The sequence below is a fragment of the Lactuca serriola genome, chromosome 1, assembly GCF_051521515.1.
Source record: "Lactuca serriola cultivar US96UC23 chromosome 1, Lser_US96UC23_V15, whole genome shotgun sequence".
In the NCBI taxonomy this organism is placed as follows: Eukaryota; Viridiplantae; Streptophyta; class Magnoliopsida; order Asterales; family Asteraceae; genus Lactuca; species Lactuca serriola.
This window is the reverse complement of record NC_136408.1, coordinates 88,795,318-88,813,092: the sequence shown is the minus strand read 5'-3', so window position 1 is coordinate 88,813,092 and position 17,775 is coordinate 88,795,318. Positions and strand designations below refer to the sequence as shown.

The window sequence follows — 17,775 nt, the reverse complement described above, 5'->3', positions numbered from 1 at the left end:
GGCACACAGGATGAAGCTTTAGAGGTGATTAACACTGAATTTTTAGCATCTGATTCATCATCAGATGAAGGGATTAATGGTCAAAGAAAGAAGCCAATAAGAGCAATTCAAAGGGCACATGAGAATGATGAAGCACTTATTAGTGAACCCTTCTATATTTTTCAAAAATTTGGTTCAACAAAGGAGTTTAAGGATAAGGTAAAACTCCATGCCATAGAGACTAGAAGGGAGTTGGGCCTTGAAAAAAATGACAAGAATAGAGTGAGATGGGTTTGTAAGGGAACAATACCAAAGCTTGGGCCTAATGTAGAAGTCAACGATGAAGAAGAAATATGTCCTTGGGTTTTATTAGCTAGTAAATGGAAAAAAGATGTCAACTGGACAGTTAAAATGTACAACAAAGTCCATAAATGTCTTCAAACTAGAACAGTAAAAGCATGTACGTATAAATTCCTCTCTTCTAACATTGTTGAACAGGTTGAAAGTAACCCTACTATTCCAATTAGGGCTTTGCAAGAACAGCTACAATAGAGGTTTAAGGTAGATCTTTCTATGATGAAAACATTTAGGGCAAAATATGAGGCTCTAAACCTTGTGCAAGGAGATTTCGTTACTCAATATAGTTTACTCAGAGATTACATTGTTGAGTTGCAAACTCGTAACCCAGATACGACTGTTAGGGTTGATGTTGAAAGCGAAGGAAATCCACACAGTGAAACGAGGACATTCAAACGCATTTACATATGCTTAGGAGCTTTAAAGAAAGGCTTCACAGCTGGAAAGAGGGATTTTCTTGGCTTTGATGGTGCTTTCATGAAGGGTCCATTTCCAGGACAAATTCTTTCAGCCGTGGTAAGTTTTAGTTAATTTTATTTTACTTATTGTTATACATAAAAATAATTAAAAATATATTCATGATTGTTATTTATCATAAAATGCAGGGACTAGATGGTAATAATGGCACATATCCATTGGCATATGCGGTGGTTGAAACAGAGAACATCAGTTCATGGACTTGGTTTTTGAGTTGTCTTGGGGAGGATCTTGGCTTGAATACTAATTCTAATTTCACTTTTATAACAGACAGACAAAAGGTACTAAAATCATAGATTTTTTACTTTATTTCTAAATTGTTTACTAACAAAATCTATGTATGATTGTTAGGGTATTCTAAATGCAATTGCAACCTTGTTTCCTTGTGCTGAAAATCGTTACTGTGTTCGTCACATTCGGGATAACATGAGGAAGCAATGGAGGGGTAAACCTTTCGAAGACCTCTTATGGACATGTGCAACTGCAACACATGTACAACAGTTTAACAAAGGCATGGAAGAACTAAAGAAATTAAATAAGGATTGTTATGAGTGGCTTAAGAAGATACCACCTCAGCACTGGTCTAGGTCCCATTTCACTGGTATAACATTTCACTCTAATAACATTCTTTATGTTTTCCTGGTTTGTGTAGTTTTTTTAGAATTGACTTTAAGTGATGTGATTGGACAGGGAGAGCACATTATGATGTGATTCTTAATAACTTGTGTGAAACATTCAATGGAAAGCTGAATGAGGGCCGTGATAAACCAATTATTACTTGCCTAGAGTTCATTAGGGAATATCTAACGAAGAAGATTGTGAATGTAGAAAAGGCCATTGGGAAATGTATTGGTCCGTTGACACCTACAGCTATGCAGACTTTGGAAAATATAAAAAAAGGCAGAAGATTATAGATCTGTATTTTGTGGAAATGGTAAGTATCAGGTAAGTGGCCCTTGGATGGACCAATGCGCGGTGGATGTGGTTCAACAAACATGCTCTTGCAGGAAATAGGAACTCACTGGGATGCCATGCAAACATGCTGTTGCTACTATATGGGAGGTGAGGAAGAATAGTAAGGATGTTGGAATACCAGAAACTTGGGTGCATGAGGTATATTGGCTAAAAACTTGGAAACAGATGTACTCATTCAAAATTGAGCCCATTAATGGGAGAAGCATGTGGGAAAAGTCTGTGTGTCCAACAACTTTGGTTCCTACTAAACATCGTGTCGCAATAGGTAGACCAAAGAAGAAACGCAGAAAATCAGCTTATGAAATTGATGACATGGTGAAGGGTAATAGTGCATCAAGAATCCTTCAGTCGGTTACTTGTTCAAAGTGCAACAACATTGGTCACAATGCAAGGAGTTGTAAGGGACAAAAAGCTAGTGCTCCTAGTGGTTCTGGTGGTCCTGGTGTGTCTGGTAAGGGAAAAGGAAAAGCTGGTTGAGGGAAAGGGACTTGATCCATTAGTGAAAGTTTGTTTTGTTGGTTAAACTGTGTCTTTTTGGTAAAACTGTGTCCTTATGGTTAATACTTTTGGGTAAATTATGTTTCTTTTGGTTAACCATTTTGTTGATGTATGAAACTATGTTATGGAAAGTATGGAACCTAAATTACCCTTTATTAAATCCCACTTGTGCTATTGGTTGTTTATGTCGATTGTTAGCATATGTTATTGGTTGTTTTTGTCAATTGTTAGTGTTTACTTTTCCAAATAAGTTCCAGAAACACTTGATGAAAATACATGGATCATAGAAGTCAAAATAAGCTCCAAAAACACTTAATCAAACACTTAACCAAAATATTATGAAATTCACAAACACTTAATCAAAATACATTCCAGAAACACTTCAAAACACTTCAAATTCATATACAACAACCAACTAGATGGATCATAGAAATCAAAATAAGTTCAAAAAAGACAAACATCCTACGTAGCATACTAGTTGGATCTTCTTAAGCACTACAACTTGTAAATAATGATTCCTATGAACACCCAACTTAAAATAATGATTATCTTCAGCAACCGATTCTCAGCTTCAACTTTGTTCTTAGCCTTCAACAACCCTGGAATTATCCTAGTACATCGTCCACATCCTTCCTCATCAACCCATCCAATAAACTTACATTTAGGTCCCTGTCAAGTTCAAATCCAACAGATTTGCGGTCATTGTCACACAAAAGCTTGAGTTAGAATCAAAACGACCTTACCTTCTTTGTGCAGCCATAAAACTTTCTTCCGGGGTTGTCGTCGGTCCATGATGTCAATATAACACTTGGTTGCCCGCAATTACATTTCATCATTGTTGATTTTTTGTCCATTAAAGAAACGAGAGATGAAATGAGAGAACAAACGTAGAAGAAGAAAAGGGGGATGCACTGATCTAGGGTTTTTAAAGGATGAATAAGTAAAATGACGGAAATAACCCTCAACGTGCAAGGCACGTGGGGGTTTTAACTCCAAAATCAAACGGAAGGTTAGATGAGGGACCAGGCGTGCACTAAACCAAACTATTAAGGATTGACAGGGTTAAAAAATAGAGTTAGGGACTAGGCGCGTAACAAACACCAAACCATAGGAACCATTCGTGTAATTTGTCCGAATTTAATTATCCTTGAATCATAACAAAATTTGGTACAAAATGGGCTAACCCAAATGGAACTAGTACTCCACACTAAATGGGCCAAGTGGACAACCACATTTACCAATATTCTTTTCATCATGTCGAGTATATTTTGAAGAAAAAAGAAAAGCAAGAGCGGTAACACAGAAGCAAGCATGCGCCTTAGCTCACCTCAACATTACCTCGATTTGGCGGGATGAAGCCGCCCAAATAAATTCACAGGTATCTGCGTACGAGCAAAAAAGAGGGAAGAAGATGAAAATTAGGTCAAAGTCAAATAGTAATCGAACGATGCTTACCGGACATGAAAGTTTGATCAGATTAGTCGGCAAGCGCCGACGATTCCTCCCAAATCGTCAATCTCTTCTGTCAGAACCCTTTAAGGTTCGTCTTTTTCTATTTTCTTCATAATCCGTCATACATGATGGTTATTGGTTATAATATACTAATGTATGCGATATTATGATCGGATTCTGTTTGTTTCGATTTTCAGTTATCTTCGAGTCTCGTGAAAGTTGAAAATGGAGCAGAAGATTTGTCAGAGGAACGTAATGACAATTTGGCGGGGACTTCGGGTTCCGATAAGGTTACATGTCCGGTTTGCGGGAATAAGGTTCGAGGAGAAGAGTACATGATCAACTCTCATTTAGGTATGCCTGCAGTCCAACTTACATTTGAGTATTTCTGGATTAACCTGTTTTTTTCGTGAATTTCTTCCTTATGATCACCTTTATTTTCTTTTTGGGAATTTTTCGTCCGAACTATTGTCAATACCTGTTCTTGGTGGAATTTCTCTTCCATCAGGAGATGTCTAGTTTGATTCACTTCATAGGCATAATCCGTAGAGCGAAGTTTCATTACTGGTTTAAGTGGCCTATGCATTCTAGTGTTTGTTTATTGGTTTTATATATCATTATTGTAAGCTTAATATGTTCTATGATTTTGGAAAATCTTATCTTGATGAGTTTTTAGTGTGTTTTACACATTTGCACTCTACTGGAATCTTACAGATGCATCTGGTTTTAGATGCATGTTTAACAAGAGGGACCAAACGAAAATTAAGCCAGCAGACACTTCTCCAGTTCAATTTCTCCCCAAGATCAAAGGTCCAAGCTTGCCTTACCAAATCGGATGATTCAAAGTCCAACATTACCAGTGATGATAAAGATATAACAGACTTGATTGGAGTCAATACCGAGGAAACCAACAGTATCACATACGAGTCATCTTCAAGTTCAGACAATGCTTCACTTGTGAATATAGATGGTTCAGCAGTAAATTCGGTGAATGATGACACTGTAAATAATGGTGGAATAGTCAACTCTCCTTCATTGGTTTCTGAGACTGAGGCCTCTGAAAATGAGAGCGGTGACTTGGATGATGACATATCTGGGAAGATTCTTGCAACCTTCATTGTTGGCAGAAAGTTTGGTGAAGAAGGGGAATTACATACAGAAACAAATATTACCTTCTGTAGAGATCCTGAAAATACTAAGGACCCTAATGCCATTAAGGTTAGTTAGTCTATTTGCTGTTTTAGTTACATTATAATTTCAAATGTCCTGCAAATGATTAAAGAATCAAAACGCTTTTGATCCAGGTTCTTTCTGCAGAATCTGGATGTTATAAAGTGCTTGGTTATATACCTCGAGAGCTAGCTGAACATCTGTCAAAACTAATGGACACATTTGGCTTGACCTTTGAGGTATAACAGAATTTCCCTCGAATGCTACCGATTTTTTGCTAAATCAAGTGTCTTTTTTTTGACTATATGATTGTATTACAGGGTCGTATTATGTCTGTTCCTGAACACTCTCATGCTGCTGTTCCAATTCAGATTTGGTGTCAAGAAAAGACTCCTTATAGTGAAATAGAAGGCGAAAAAGTTAAACTCTACAAGTCATTATGTCAACAAGTTTTAGCCACTGTCAGATTAAGTGAGGAATCCCCTCATGGCATGATGAAGTACCAACAAAACTTTTGCCTGTTGCTACAAGAGGTTTTGAGGTCAACTCCTCATGTTTTCACACATGATGAAAAGACCCTTTTAGGTACCTATATCATACTCTGTATCATCTATACATGCCCCATGTTTATGTAGAATCTCATACTAGTATTGCCTTATGTATGTTTTCTGTTTGCAGAAAATTTCCTTTTGCTTTCTAATGATAGCCAAAAGCTCTTTATTCGTCTTTATACACGAAAAGGTGTCACTTGATCTCTCCTTTAAACATTACATCATCAAGTCCTATTATTATTATTATTATAGATTTCAGTCATTTGCAAATCTGTAGATATGATATATAATTATATATATTTATATTTCTTACTCCAGGTCCATGGTTTCGGATGTCTAATATATCTTATGCTGAAATATTGGATCACCAATCAGCAGTGAATGAACTCTCTGGTAATTTAACTTTGTATTGAAATAATTTTACATAAGGGTAAAATTCAAATGTATATGACCTTGATGAGATTGTTTATCTTTTCATCATGCAGCAGGAGGTTATGTTTGTTCCACTGAAACCACAAGTGAATTACATAAAGATGATTTTGAAAGAATCTTGAATCTCCTCAATGTTGGTGAGCTGAGGGAAATGTTATCATTGATTAAAAAGGTTTGCATTATTTCAAAGCTGGATTAAGTTATCAAACACCTTTTTTGTCTTCCCAAAATTATATCTTGTTGGAGCATTCTAGAAGGTTCCTCCTAAATTTGGTTGATACTGTAGTTATGCTCCTAAATTTATCTATTGGCTTCTGATGACCACACAGGAAAAGAATTACTGTGTGGACAGATACGGGCCATATATTCTTATCACTTAATACATATAAAAACATATTTTCATCATCTTTTCACATTTAAACATCTGATAAATCTAATTATCTTTCAGAAACTCAGTCAAAGTCCCCGCAAACAGGATTCTATTTCTGCACTTCTTTCATCATATGGGGATAAATCAAGGTTTATGATTGTTTCATTTCAATTTTCAAGTTCTCAACCCTGTTCATGTTAATTACTTTCTTATATTAATCATAGTCATCAATCATGTATCCTTTATACTGTAGGTCATTGTTAAAGAAAATAATGTTGGAAAAAACAGGGTCTTGCATACGTATTTCTTCAGCAGCTGATTTGCTGATTTGGCGTGTTGAGGTAGTTTACTAACTACTAATGGTCTCATGTTAGGAACGTAATCACTCATTCCATTCCTGTTTCTTTTTCATTCCATTCCATCCAACCAAACACACCCTAACTTTTTAAGTTGTCTCCATGTAGAGGCTTTTCTTCTGTAATGGGGAACAAGATCTGTCAGCATTTTTACTTGTGGATTTGGGAATTGTCAAGTATCCAACTTACAATTGTGTCATCACTGACCATATTTTCTCCAACCGAAATGATCTACTATCTTATGAAGAGGTAACACTACAAATATAACAATATTATCACTTATTTCAAATATCCTGTAGCCTTTATTAATCTAGCATTTGTAACCTCTCAACAGGCACTTGAAGTTGCACAAATCATGGATGAATCTCTCGAAGAAAATAACTCATCAATGGTCTCAAAATGTATTGCAATATCTGATTCACATATATCCATTCAAACCTCCAAAAATTCATCTGCACCTTTTCAATGCTTTTCTGCTTCATGGGTTTACTCCAAGGTTGTTTTATTAGGTGTTTCCTTTCTTGAGTCTGAACGTAGGTAAGGGCAAAATGGTCTTTTTCATCTATTACTAAAGTTGGTTGCATAGCATTTCATATGTGATTAATTTACTTTCACTCAGGTACAATGATGCAATTAATTTACTGAAACGCCTACTACTTAACTTTCGTAATGATAGAAGAAGAGGGTATTGGACATTGAGACTTTCCACTGATTTGGAGCATCTGGGTCGGGTCAACGAGAGCCTATCCGTTGCTGAAACCGGGTTGGATGACCCATGGGTTCGGGCCGGGTCAAGAATATCATTACAAAGACGGGTGCTCCGGTTAGGAAAACCACCAAGAAGATGGAAAGTTCCAAGCTTTTCAGATTCCATCAAACGGAAGATTCCAGAGGTTCATGTTGAAGGCAGGCCATTAAATTGTAAAACCGGAACAAAAAGCCGGTTTTATGGAGAAGATGGAGAACAATGTGGGGTAGAGGAGCTTGCTTTACAGTATTACGCAGGAGAAGAAGGTGGTTATTGGAAAGGAGTTCATTCAGAAAGTGGGATTTGGCTAACTGTTTTCGGGATTCTTATGTGGGATGCCATCTTTGCTGACGTGGCAAATGTCTTTCTCACCAGATTTCAAACATCACCTTTAGATTTGGAAACGGACTATTTTTATGAATCAAGGAAAAACATTATAGAATCTCTACTGAAAAAAATCCAACAAGGAATGGGTGAAGAGATGTTGATAACTTCATGGGAATTACATTTCGGGACAGCTTGTCGTTGCGTTAACTGGAACAGACACTCGTTGACTGAGCTTCGAGCGGTTGTGTCATGCATAGGTGGCGGTTGTCTGGCGTCCATCTGTCGCCACCTGGCGCAGGATTACCGGAGTTGGTCTAGTGGCATGCCGGATTTGTTACTCTGGCGATTTCATTCCGATTATAGTGGTGAGGCTAAGCTTGTTGAAGTTAAAGGGCCGAGAGATCGGGTTTCTGAACAGCAGCGTGCTTGGCTTTTGTTTTTTATGGATTCCGGTTTCAATGCTGAGGTTTGTAGGGTCAATCCTCCGGTTACCAATAAAGTTTTCGTATAATAAGGGTAAAATAGTAATTTTACATATGGTAAGTTGGTAACACGTTTACCAAAACCAAAACAGATGGTATACTACAGGGACTAAACTTGTAGTTTACTTTAATACTTTTTTATCGAAAATGTATAGTTATTTATTAGGGCAAGATTGAAGAAATAGCATTGTAGTTTCTGTATTTTTTCTTATTGTAACATTTTTTTTACAAAATTGTAATAGGACGTTTAAGAAAATGGGAACACAAACCAATCAAATGCGAAAAATTGTAATGTGTTTGTATTGATTTGTTTATAGTAGCGATTTATTTTGTTATTATAATTATAATATATTATTATACTTAGAGAAATTTATCCATATAAAACCATCATTTAAATGCAAAAAGTATCACATCTATTAGTAGATAGATTTTTCGAAGTATATTAAGAGTTGATGCTAGAATATACAAGTAAATAAAAATGTGTTAATAGTTTTTTTCATTTAGCCCAAATAGACATGACTTGAATGTGTGAAGTTCTTAAAAAGATGATATGTTTGCAATTAAGTCCCTTTAGGTTAAGGGACATCCAATAAGATGAAGATTAGCATATACCCTTTATGCAAGAATGATATACACAAATTAAGAAAATGTCCAAATAATATAAGTATACAACATGTTTAAAACACATAATTCCTTAAACCATATTTTTCTAATATTAAATAAGGTGAGACATGCAATCCCATAATTAATTTCTGAAATAACACCTAAAAATTATAAATTTTATAGTACAAATGTCAATGACAAAAAGGTACAATGGTTAAATGTGGGAATGGGGCCATGTGGTTACAAAGATCAACCAGGGTTACACCCACATGGATATGTCAAGCACCAACCTTGCAAAACTATGTGCAATTTATTAACAAGTTTACAATCTTTCGATTCTTTGATCAAGTCCCTCATTTATTACCAAATTTGTCTTTTTCTCCCTTCTTAATTCATTTCCAATTCTTTCATAATGATTCATGTCCCACAATTTCAAAATCATGTTACTTCTTATTCCATGGTGGGCCGACCCGGTTAACCAATGTCGGGTTCATATGATGGGTGGTTAGATTTGAATATTGAACCATGGTCCATGTTGCAATTCAAGTATTGTTGTAGTTAGTTGCACCATATAATTTAAGGTGATGTGTGCATGTGTAATATGAAAGCGATCATACGATATATGAACAATCATAATCACATAATTTTATTACTAGAATGAATCGTAGAAGATAATAGTATTTGGATGCACTTGTATTTTTTGAAATTGTTGTAAAGATACATAGTGTTGGAAAAATTATGAGTTTTTTTTAAAGAATTAATAGAAACACCTTTTATATTATGGAAGTATTTTAAAATATGAAGAAAAATGGTCTACCATGCATGGTCATATATATATATATATATATATATATATATATATATATATATATATATATATATATATATATATATATATATATATATATTATCAATAGATTCTTAAAATAAATGTAGTTTATCTTTCAAACAATTATTTTTAATGATAAAAATATAAATATCTTAGTTTTTTTTTTCTTTCTCAATTATGTGACAAATGATAAATTAATTTGAAATAATTAGATAACTAAGAGTAATCTACATTTTTAATCCATTATAGTTTTTTTTTCTTTCAAATTTTGGTCCGTTCTTATATCGTTCTTTTACTCTATTCCAAGTAAAATAACGAATTTTGTCCCTAAATACATTTGATGCTTATAATTTATTGGTCCAAAAAATATATTCATTACGTTTGGAATGAAAAAATATTACAAAAATCTCAAGTAATAACCAAAATTACAAGAGTTTTTAGACTAAAACTGAAAAAATCATAGAGACTAAAAATGAAATTACTCTAACCAAAATTAAAAACAACTTACCAAACCTTTAATAACCAATTAATTTCAATATAAAATCACTAATTAAATATGAATTACACATCCAAACACCCAAAATAAATGTCGACAACCTAAACAGTAAACAAAGTACAAAGTGAACTCCCATTTGACAAAAGCTTCGATGACTTGTACAGTGTGCTAACATCATTTATGTTGACTTTGCTCTTCTTACTTGTACCTTACAACTCAATAATGCACCTTAGAACATATTTACGACATCAAATATCAGCTTTCAGTGACGTGTACACTCTTCTGACACCAATTGGTAGTTATAGTTACCGTGTTATTAACACTTGTACAGTACAACTCACAGATGCATTCCTAAACCCTTTTAAGACCAATAAAATCCATCTTCCCTCAAAGCCTCAACCATAAAAACTCCCACTCAACTCCTCAAAACCAACCCATTTTCCCTCCAAACACAAAAATGATCAACTTCGATGACTTGTACAGTGTGCTTACTGCAGTTGTACCTTTATACGTAACAATGTTCTTAGCATACGCATCTGTAAAATGGAACATTTTCTCACCACAACAATGTGGTGGAATAAACCGATTTGTCGCCATTTTTGCTGTTCCTCTTCTCTCATTCGAGTTCATTTCAAGAATCAATCCGTATAAAATGAACCTCAAATTCATAGCAGCCGATGGTGTTTCAAAGGTTTTGACATTAATCGTTTTGTTTTTATGGACAAATTTGTCAAAAAATGGAAGTCTAGATTGGGCTATCACGATGTTTTCCCTTTCTACCCTTCCTAACACACTTGTTATGGGAATCCCACTTTTGAAATCGATGTATGGTGATGATAAAGAATCGATCATGGTTCAAGCGGTTGTGTTGCAGTGTATAATATGGTACACGTTGCTTTTGTTCTTGTTTGAGTATCGAGAAGCTAAGAATTTGATACTGACAAGTGGCGGTGGTAACAATATTAGTAACAGTAACAGTAACAGTAGCAGTATTAGTAACAGTCAGAGAAATGATGAAAGTTTTTGGGAAGTTCAAGAAAGGGTGGAGAGAAGTACGCGAAATGAAGATGATATTGTTAATGTGATTCAGAGTCTAAATAGGGTGGCACCGGCAATCGCGACCGCGGTTGATGATGATAAAAGAGAGTTGCATTTGTTTATTTGGCGTTGTAGGTGTTGCAGTTCTCCAAGTAAGTACTGTTTGGATAAATGATGTTTAATAAAGAAAATACCCCTTATGAAAATTTGTAAAAAAAAGGTTGGTATTTTTTAGGAAAGTCTCATTTTCTCTGGGTTTCTCTGTTAAGTCGTTCTTTCTAAATTAATAACAGGTGCATGTGAACAATCGGTGGAAGTATGCAATAGAGAGAATGAGAAAGCCGAGAGTGTTGAAGAACCAAACATTATTGAGTCTCAGGGGTCACCTTCAATGTTAAAGAAAATCTTGAAAATGGTATGCTTTAAGCTGGTGAAAAACCCTAATTCGTATGCGAGCATACTTGGTCTTAGTTGGGCTCTTGCTTCTTGCAGGTAAGCATTTGTGTTTCTAAAGATCAAGATGGAAACACTTTTTTTTTTTTTTTTTTTTTTTAATTTTTTAATTTTTTTAATGATAAAATGCAGATGGGGAATAAAGAAGCCACAGATTCTTGAAAATTCAGTTACCATTCTCTCAGATGCTGGCCTAGGAATGGCAATGTTCAGTCTAGGTATGAACAAATCCTAGAACAGAGAACAGATTATACTGTGTTTGGTTTGCACTAGACTTGGACTGTTGACTAATGTCAATGGAACAAAAATTGGAATTTTTTGTTCCACACAAAAAGGTGGGACAGTTGATCCCTCGTCTATGCAAAAGATATAAATGTCTTTTCTCATCGTGATTATATAAAATAGCATTAGAAAGCTTGTCAGGTCTCGTCCAATCTACTCCAGTACTGTCTCGTGTTGACTTAATGACATAGAACCAACTAAACAAGCTTTCTAGGGATATTTTGTATAATCACAATGAGAAAGGACATTTACGTCTTTTGCATAGATGAGAGATAAAAAGCAAGTCTTTGTCTCACCTTTTTGGGTGAAACAAAAATTTGCATTTTTGTCTTGTTGACATTAAGTCAACAGTCATAGTCCAATGCATGTCAAACGTAGTATAACTTATTCTGTTTTGTTTGTTAACAAACAAGTTAACATGCCTTTAGTGAAATGTTGTAACAACATTTTTAACTAAAAAACCTACATCTATTATAATGTTGAAGGCTTGTTCATGGCTTCACAACCGAAGCTAATAGCATGTGGGAACAGATTAGCAGCCTATGGCATGGTGGCAAGGTTTGTAGCGGGACCCGCTGTGATGGCAGTTGCTTCTATAGGTGTAGGTCTAAGAGGCACTATCCTACAAGTTTCTATTGTTCAAGCTTCTTTACCACAAGGGATTGTGCCCTTTGTGTTTGCTCGTGAGTACAACTTGCATCCAGACGTTTTGAGCACTGCGTAAGTCATATATATATTTTTTGTAATTTGATCTTATAATAATCAAATTCTTAATCCATTTTGTTTCTTTACAGGGTCATTTTTGGAATGATAATATCTTTGCCCATCACAATGTTGTATTACATCTTACTAGGCCTCTAAAAAAGGAGGAAAAGTTGATTCATGAGTGTTCATAATATCAAAAGACCTAACTATATTTGTTTAACTAATATGACTGTATTAGCTAGGTGTTTTTTTCTTTTTGACTTAATGCAGAAAGAAAACTTAGCAGAGAAAGTCAGAGAAGTGAGGCTTTCCCTATTAAGTCCTAACTTTTTACAAATTGCTTTGATGCCTTCATTTACTTTTTACTTCCATTTCCTCAAGCATGTTGTTATTTTCTTGAGGAATGGCAATGTACTTTCATTTCTTTCTATTACAACATTATACTTTCAATTTCTTTCTTATTAAAGTATTGTATTTCGACAATTTTAATATATTATAGCATTGTACTTCCAATTTTTTTCTTTTTAGGAAATTAAATTTTGAAAAATCTACCCAATATAGCAACTAACTTGAGCCATAAAATAATCCAATAAGTTTATTTAAGTCCATATGGCATAGAAAGCTTACTTGTGGCTAATCGCACGCTCAATCAATAGCACGTTAAAACGGGCCCATCTTCATTTTATCCTCATATTAAGCATCATTCTATCTTCCCACACCATCTAACTGGGACCCACAATATGAAAACATTAATAGCGAAAACAAATAGGACTTTAGTTTTTCATATAAGCTTTGCATACATTGCAACATATTAACATGGACAATGAGGGAATGGTTGGCATATGACATAAAGGATTCAATGGTTCAAGGGTAAAAGAATAAAGTATGATTATTATTTGTAGTTTCTTTGGTAATTTACAAAAAGGGTACAAAGATACACTCAGTTTCATGTGACTTGTTTTGTCCATGTCAGAAACATGTAAGGGGCCCTAATAAGGCCTCATAAGACTTATGAAGTACTATCTTTGAGGTAGAGGAGCTTCTTTATCTATATATGTAGTGAAAGAACCAAAATAACACAAGTAATTGGTGTTTTTTTAACCATCATACTTGGCTTTTGTATGCAAAGTAACAAGTGTTCTTTAAAAATTTTAAAAAGGAACACTATATCTTGTAAGAATGAGCACTATATCAAGTTGGAATTTTTATAGTATCATCTAGTTGAAACCAAGAATCATAACATGATTGCATTTCCATTGAGCATTTATCTTTTCTCATGGTAAACATTACACTAATATAGGGCTTAAGCTATAAAGAGATATATTTTTGATTTGGTAATGTAACCCCCTGACCATGTTGTCAAGCGATTAGAATAGGAAAAATTGTCATTTTATAACGTTGTTTGTTGTTGGCATATAATGGATTGGAAGCTTTAGAAGGCTCCCTTTTTGTTTTGATGTAGTCATTTGTATGTTAGCACATGACTTATGCCATTATATGTGCATGATCTAACTTGCTATGTTCTCGTATTTATGTAAGCATATCTTTTTGGTTATTTTTAATAAAGTTTCGGTCGTTTAAAGTTTTTTTTTGGGTGTACTCCTTGTTAGAAATTGGGGATTACTAGTTGATATCATGTTTAAGTGAATTAGGTTTCAACCATAAAAACTCTTTGCTTGCTTCTGCAATTACCAAGTATTATATTTTTGTATTTCTTTTGATTTAATGCAAAAACATGTGCTTAATAGAGAAAGTCAGGGAAATGATGCCTTCTTCATTAAGTCCTAACTTTTTATAGTTTTTCTTTCATTTATTTTTTCCATCCATTTCCTTAAGTGAATTGTCATTTTTTCAAAAGCTAAATGAAAGAAATAGCAACATGCTTTCATTTATTTGTTTATATAGCATTCTAAAGTTCTTTCCATTATAAAATTTTAATTCCAATTTCTTGCTTATCAAAGCATTGCAGTTTGACAAATCATAGAATTGTACTTTCAATTTCTTTTCATATTAGGACATCGTATTTTGAAAAATCTACCCAATTATAGCAGTAATGCTAAAGTAAAATGTTGTAATACGAAGAAAAATGAAAGTAAAATGTTATAATATAAAAAATTAATGAAAGTATATTGCTGTTCTTGCATTTAGCCCTTTGCTCAAATATTTTTTAAACATCATTTACCCAAAGAACACTTACTAAGAACAAAAGAAATACGGCCTCGGTCATCATTTTAAGCTCTTTGGCAACTATCTTGAACATAAAATTAAACCGGTAAGTTTATTTCGGTCCATATGGTGTAGAAAACTTAATTGCAGGTTGAAATGGGCCCCATCTTAATTTTCTCCTCTTATTAAGCATCTTCTTATCTTCTCAAGTCACCTAACCAGACCCACATACCGAAAACACTAATAAACGAATGCAAATAACTATATATAACTATATAAGACCTTATTTTTTCATATCAATTTGTTTATTCCCCTACAAATACATAAATTGCAACTTATAGACAAACCATGTATCATGTATACATGGTAGGGTATGCACACAAGTTCACACGTTGTGCTCACACTTAATTTCATGTCCAGAATCCAACAACAAGGTTTATGATACGTGTCCCTACAATAAACACTCAAAGGTCTCAAACGTGTTAGGTTGTGAGTCACTTCCTAATACTACATAAGTCAAGTGTGATATAGTGACTTAGTGAGGATATAAGATAACAGTGTCACATGAAGGGTTCAAAGATTCAAGAATAAGTATATAAAACATGGTTATTAAGTGTAGTTTGTTTGGTAACTGACACAGGGGACAAAGATACCCTCAGTTTCATGTGACTTGTTTTGTCCATGACAGAAACATAAAGGGGCCCATTAAGGCCTGAAAACAGTTTTAGTATCTCAAAGCCAAAGAGCCTTGATGCATCATATGTAGTGTAGTCTTTCTTTTGAGTTTTGAGTTAACTTAGATTCTTTAATTCAACCAATAAATATCATATTCTAACTAATAAACATCGATGAAGAACAGAATTCAACATCAATTAGTTAAGTTTTGACATGTAGATGGTTATCTTTGCACATGCTTGTGATATGTCATCAGGGTATTTACATCTAAAAATCTTATGTGATGTGTCATCTTTTGCTTGAACAAGAATTCCATGCAACCCTTTAAATGGAAAACAAGTAATGTCAAGAACAAAAAAAAAAAAACACCCAAAACCCAAGGAAACAGATTCAAGAAGTAAGACATAAACTGAATCCCACCCAGAAACACTTCCATTGATTTCTCCAACACAGAATACTTTGTGGCATTTCATCAAACACTTTGCAGTCAATAATTGGTGTTAATGAAAAGCTGGAAAATGCGGTGATGTGTTTTAGTGACTGAAGAATTCTGAAGGGGAAGGATCCGAGAATCTTGAAAGACGCAGGAGATTAGAGTTAAAAGAATCCATATGTGTTTAGTGTTTCCCAGATATCAGGTTGTGCTCTTGTAGGGATTTCTACGAAAAGAGAGACATCATTTGGCGGGAGTTGAACCTATGTTCGATCTGAGTTTCCATTATATATTTGGTTATGAAGTAGTTTTCGGTTCATTTTTCTAAGAAAACTAGTTCTCCATTTACTCCAAATCTCAAATACAGTTCAAATGGAGCTACGTGACAGAGCCAACGACTTGAGCAAGTTGCTTAGCCCAAACAGTCACGTACAAGTAGCAGCCAGCAGCCGAGCATATGAGGGTTGAAAATCAATGTTGTGGCAAGGTGGAGCTAAGATTGTTGAATAAGAAGACTGAAAATGATCAATTTTTAAAACGAATGGTGGGATTTAGGTATAGCGAGTTAAGAGGGTGTTTTGATCGGAAAAAAAGAGGGTGAGATTTAGGTATAGCAAGACAGGTGTTTGGATAGGGAAAAAAGAGATTATTGTTTATTGTTTATTTCCACTTAAATGTTTGGATAAGAATCCTTAAAAATCAATTTATTGTGGTGAATAAACTAAATAGACCTATTTTAATAAGCATCCCTTTGCTTATTGCTTATTGCTTTTTCCTATCATAAACACTTTTGCAAAAACTGTTTATTCTCACCGCAATAAGCTAGTAAACAATAAGCTAATAAATTATAAGTTAATTTATCCAAACACCCTCTGAGTTTAGCTAGTTGTATTTGTAGTCCACAAATGGGGTTGCACCTATTTGTTTTTCTATTTCATGGAGTGGCTAGCTAAAGGCTTTGATAAGTTGATGTGGAGCTAAACATATTGTAAGTACGCCATTATATCGTCTCGATATATGTTGTAAAAACAAACATTTTTTCAACTTTACATAGATGCTGTTTGTTTTTTCGAAGCAAAAATTCATAAAGTCTGCGGATTATCTCTGCTACCCTCTGTAGCAGAAGAGGTGGACCCAACGGCTGCAAATTATAATAAGAAACGTGTTTGTTTTTTTTAATATCTACAGGCTGCTACAAATATAAAAAAATTAAAATAAGTTGATTTAATAAACTGAAAATATTTTTTAATACCATAGCAGAATTTCAGCAACATTTCAATAATAATTCAACAAAATTTCAGAAAAATATGACATTTAAGTATAAATTTATGACATTTCAACACAATAAAAAAACACTATCATCAAAGATTTGATAACAATAGCATGAAGATTCATCAACAACAAAGATATCAACTACTTAATAAGAAAAATCAAAATATTAAGATGAAGCAGGAAAATCGAAGTTGCTCCAGCAATAAAAAAAAAGAAAAATTGAAGATTAACCATGGCATAATTTTGTTTCAACAACAATACAAAAAAAAAGAACTTACCGATATTAAGACCGGTGCCGACGACTGGAAGAGAGGGTGACCGGGAGGAGGGAACGCTGGAGTGGATGGAACGCCGGTGGGAAGGAAGCTCCGTCGGGATTGATGCGATCGATTGGGGAAGACGACTTCATGAGAGAAAAAAAATGCGGCGTTTTTTTAGGGTCATAGGCCGATTTTTTAGGGTTAAGTTTGAAGAGGCTAGAAGTGATAACTAAAGTGCTGCCCCAAACAGATGACGCGCAACAAAGGTTTTCTACTTCAAAGGCTGCGAAAAAAGAAACTGTTATGGGATATAAAGTGCTACGCAACGCAACAATAAGAGGTTTACAGACGTTTTTTTTTACAAAAGACAAACACCGCCATAGTGGAAA

The 17,775-nt window shown here is 34.4% G+C and overlaps 3 protein-coding genes across 5 annotated transcripts; all 3 read left to right on the top strand.

The window, feature by feature from the left end:
• Positions 1–555: 555 nt before the first annotated feature.
• On the top strand, positions 556–1,727 carry LOC145058525 (protein FAR1-RELATED SEQUENCE 6-like). The gene is made up of 4 exons (XM_079006421.1): positions 556–852; positions 942–1,094; positions 1,165–1,414; positions 1,504–1,727. Exons 1-4 carry the CDS (start codon positions 556–558, stop codon positions 1,725–1,727), a joined length of 924 nt encoding a protein of 307 aa, XP_078862547.1.
• Positions 1,728–3,596: 1,869 nt separating this feature from the next.
• On the top strand, positions 3,597–8,489 carry LOC145094718 (zinc ion binding/nucleic acid binding/hydrolase). Of its 3 annotated transcripts, none has more exons than XM_079032800.1 (13): positions 3,597–3,826; positions 3,936–4,092; positions 4,469–4,956; positions 5,043–5,147; positions 5,229–5,493; positions 5,587–5,649; positions 5,778–5,852; positions 5,948–6,063; positions 6,340–6,410; positions 6,515–6,602; positions 6,726–6,866; positions 6,952–7,154; positions 7,237–8,488. In XM_079032800.1, the coding sequence occupies exons 1-13, from the start codon at positions 3,698–3,700 to the stop codon at positions 8,201–8,203; spliced, it is 2,868 nt and encodes a 955-aa protein (XP_078888926.1). In that variant the 5' UTR covers positions 3,597–3,697; the 3' UTR covers positions 8,204–8,488. The 3 variants fall into 3 exon arrangements, with proteins under 3 accessions (XP_078888926.1, XP_078888920.1, XP_078888930.1); XM_079032794.1 differs by having other exon boundaries at positions 5,945–6,063; XM_079032804.1 differs by lacking the exon at positions 3,597–3,826 and having other exon boundaries at positions 3,953–4,092; positions 4,453–4,956; positions 5,945–6,063; positions 7,237–8,489.
• Positions 8,490–10,504: 2,015 nt separating this feature from the next.
• On the top strand, positions 10,505–13,093 carry LOC145094706 (putative auxin efflux carrier component 1b). Its single transcript, XM_079032788.1, has 5 exons — positions 10,505–11,292; positions 11,434–11,632; positions 11,726–11,811; positions 12,361–12,595; positions 12,670–13,093. The coding sequence occupies exons 1-5, from the start codon at positions 10,560–10,562 to the stop codon at positions 12,734–12,736; spliced, it is 1,320 nt and encodes a 439-aa protein (XP_078888914.1). The 5' UTR covers positions 10,505–10,559; the 3' UTR covers positions 12,737–13,093.
• Positions 13,094–17,775: the final 4,682 nt, after the last annotated feature.

What these genes read in the sequence shown, in the direction of transcription:
- LOC145058525 (XM_079006421.1), top strand. Translation starts at nt 556, where the DNA reads ATGAAAACATTTAGGGCAAAATATGAGGCTCTAAACCTTGTGCAAGGA. An exon ending in GACAAATTCTTTCAGCCGTG is followed by an intron (nt 853 to 941) that starts GTAAGTTTTAGT and finishes CATAAAATGCAG; the next exon opens with GGACTAGATGGTAATAATGG. An exon ending in GTCTAGGTCCCATTTCACTG is followed by an intron (nt 1,415 to 1,503) that starts GTATAACATTTC and finishes GTGATTGGACAG; the next exon opens with GGAGAGCACATTATGATGTG.
- LOC145094718 (XM_079032794.1), top strand. Translation starts at nt 3,698, where the DNA reads ATGAAAATTAGGTCAAAGTCAAATAGTAATCGAACGATGCTTACCGGA. An exon ending in CATGATCAACTCTCATTTAG is followed by an intron (nt 4,093 to 4,468) that starts GTATGCCTGCAG and finishes ATCTGGTTTTAG; the next exon opens with ATGCATGTTTAACAAGAGGG. An exon ending in TGTTATCATTGATTAAAAAG is followed by an intron (nt 6,064 to 6,339) that starts GTTTGCATTATT and finishes ATTATCTTTCAG; the next exon opens with AAACTCAGTCAAAGTCCCCG.
- LOC145094706 (XM_079032788.1), top strand. Translation starts at nt 10,560, where the DNA reads ATGATCAACTTCGATGACTTGTACAGTGTGCTTACTGCAGTTGTACCT. An exon ending in TGGGCTCTTGCTTCTTGCAG is followed by an intron (nt 11,633 to 11,725) that starts GTAAGCATTTGT and finishes GATAAAATGCAG; the next exon opens with ATGGGGAATAAAGAAGCCAC. An exon ending in CCAGACGTTTTGAGCACTGC is followed by an intron (nt 12,596 to 12,669) that starts GTAAGTCATATA and finishes GTTTCTTTACAG; the next exon opens with GGTCATTTTTGGAATGATAA.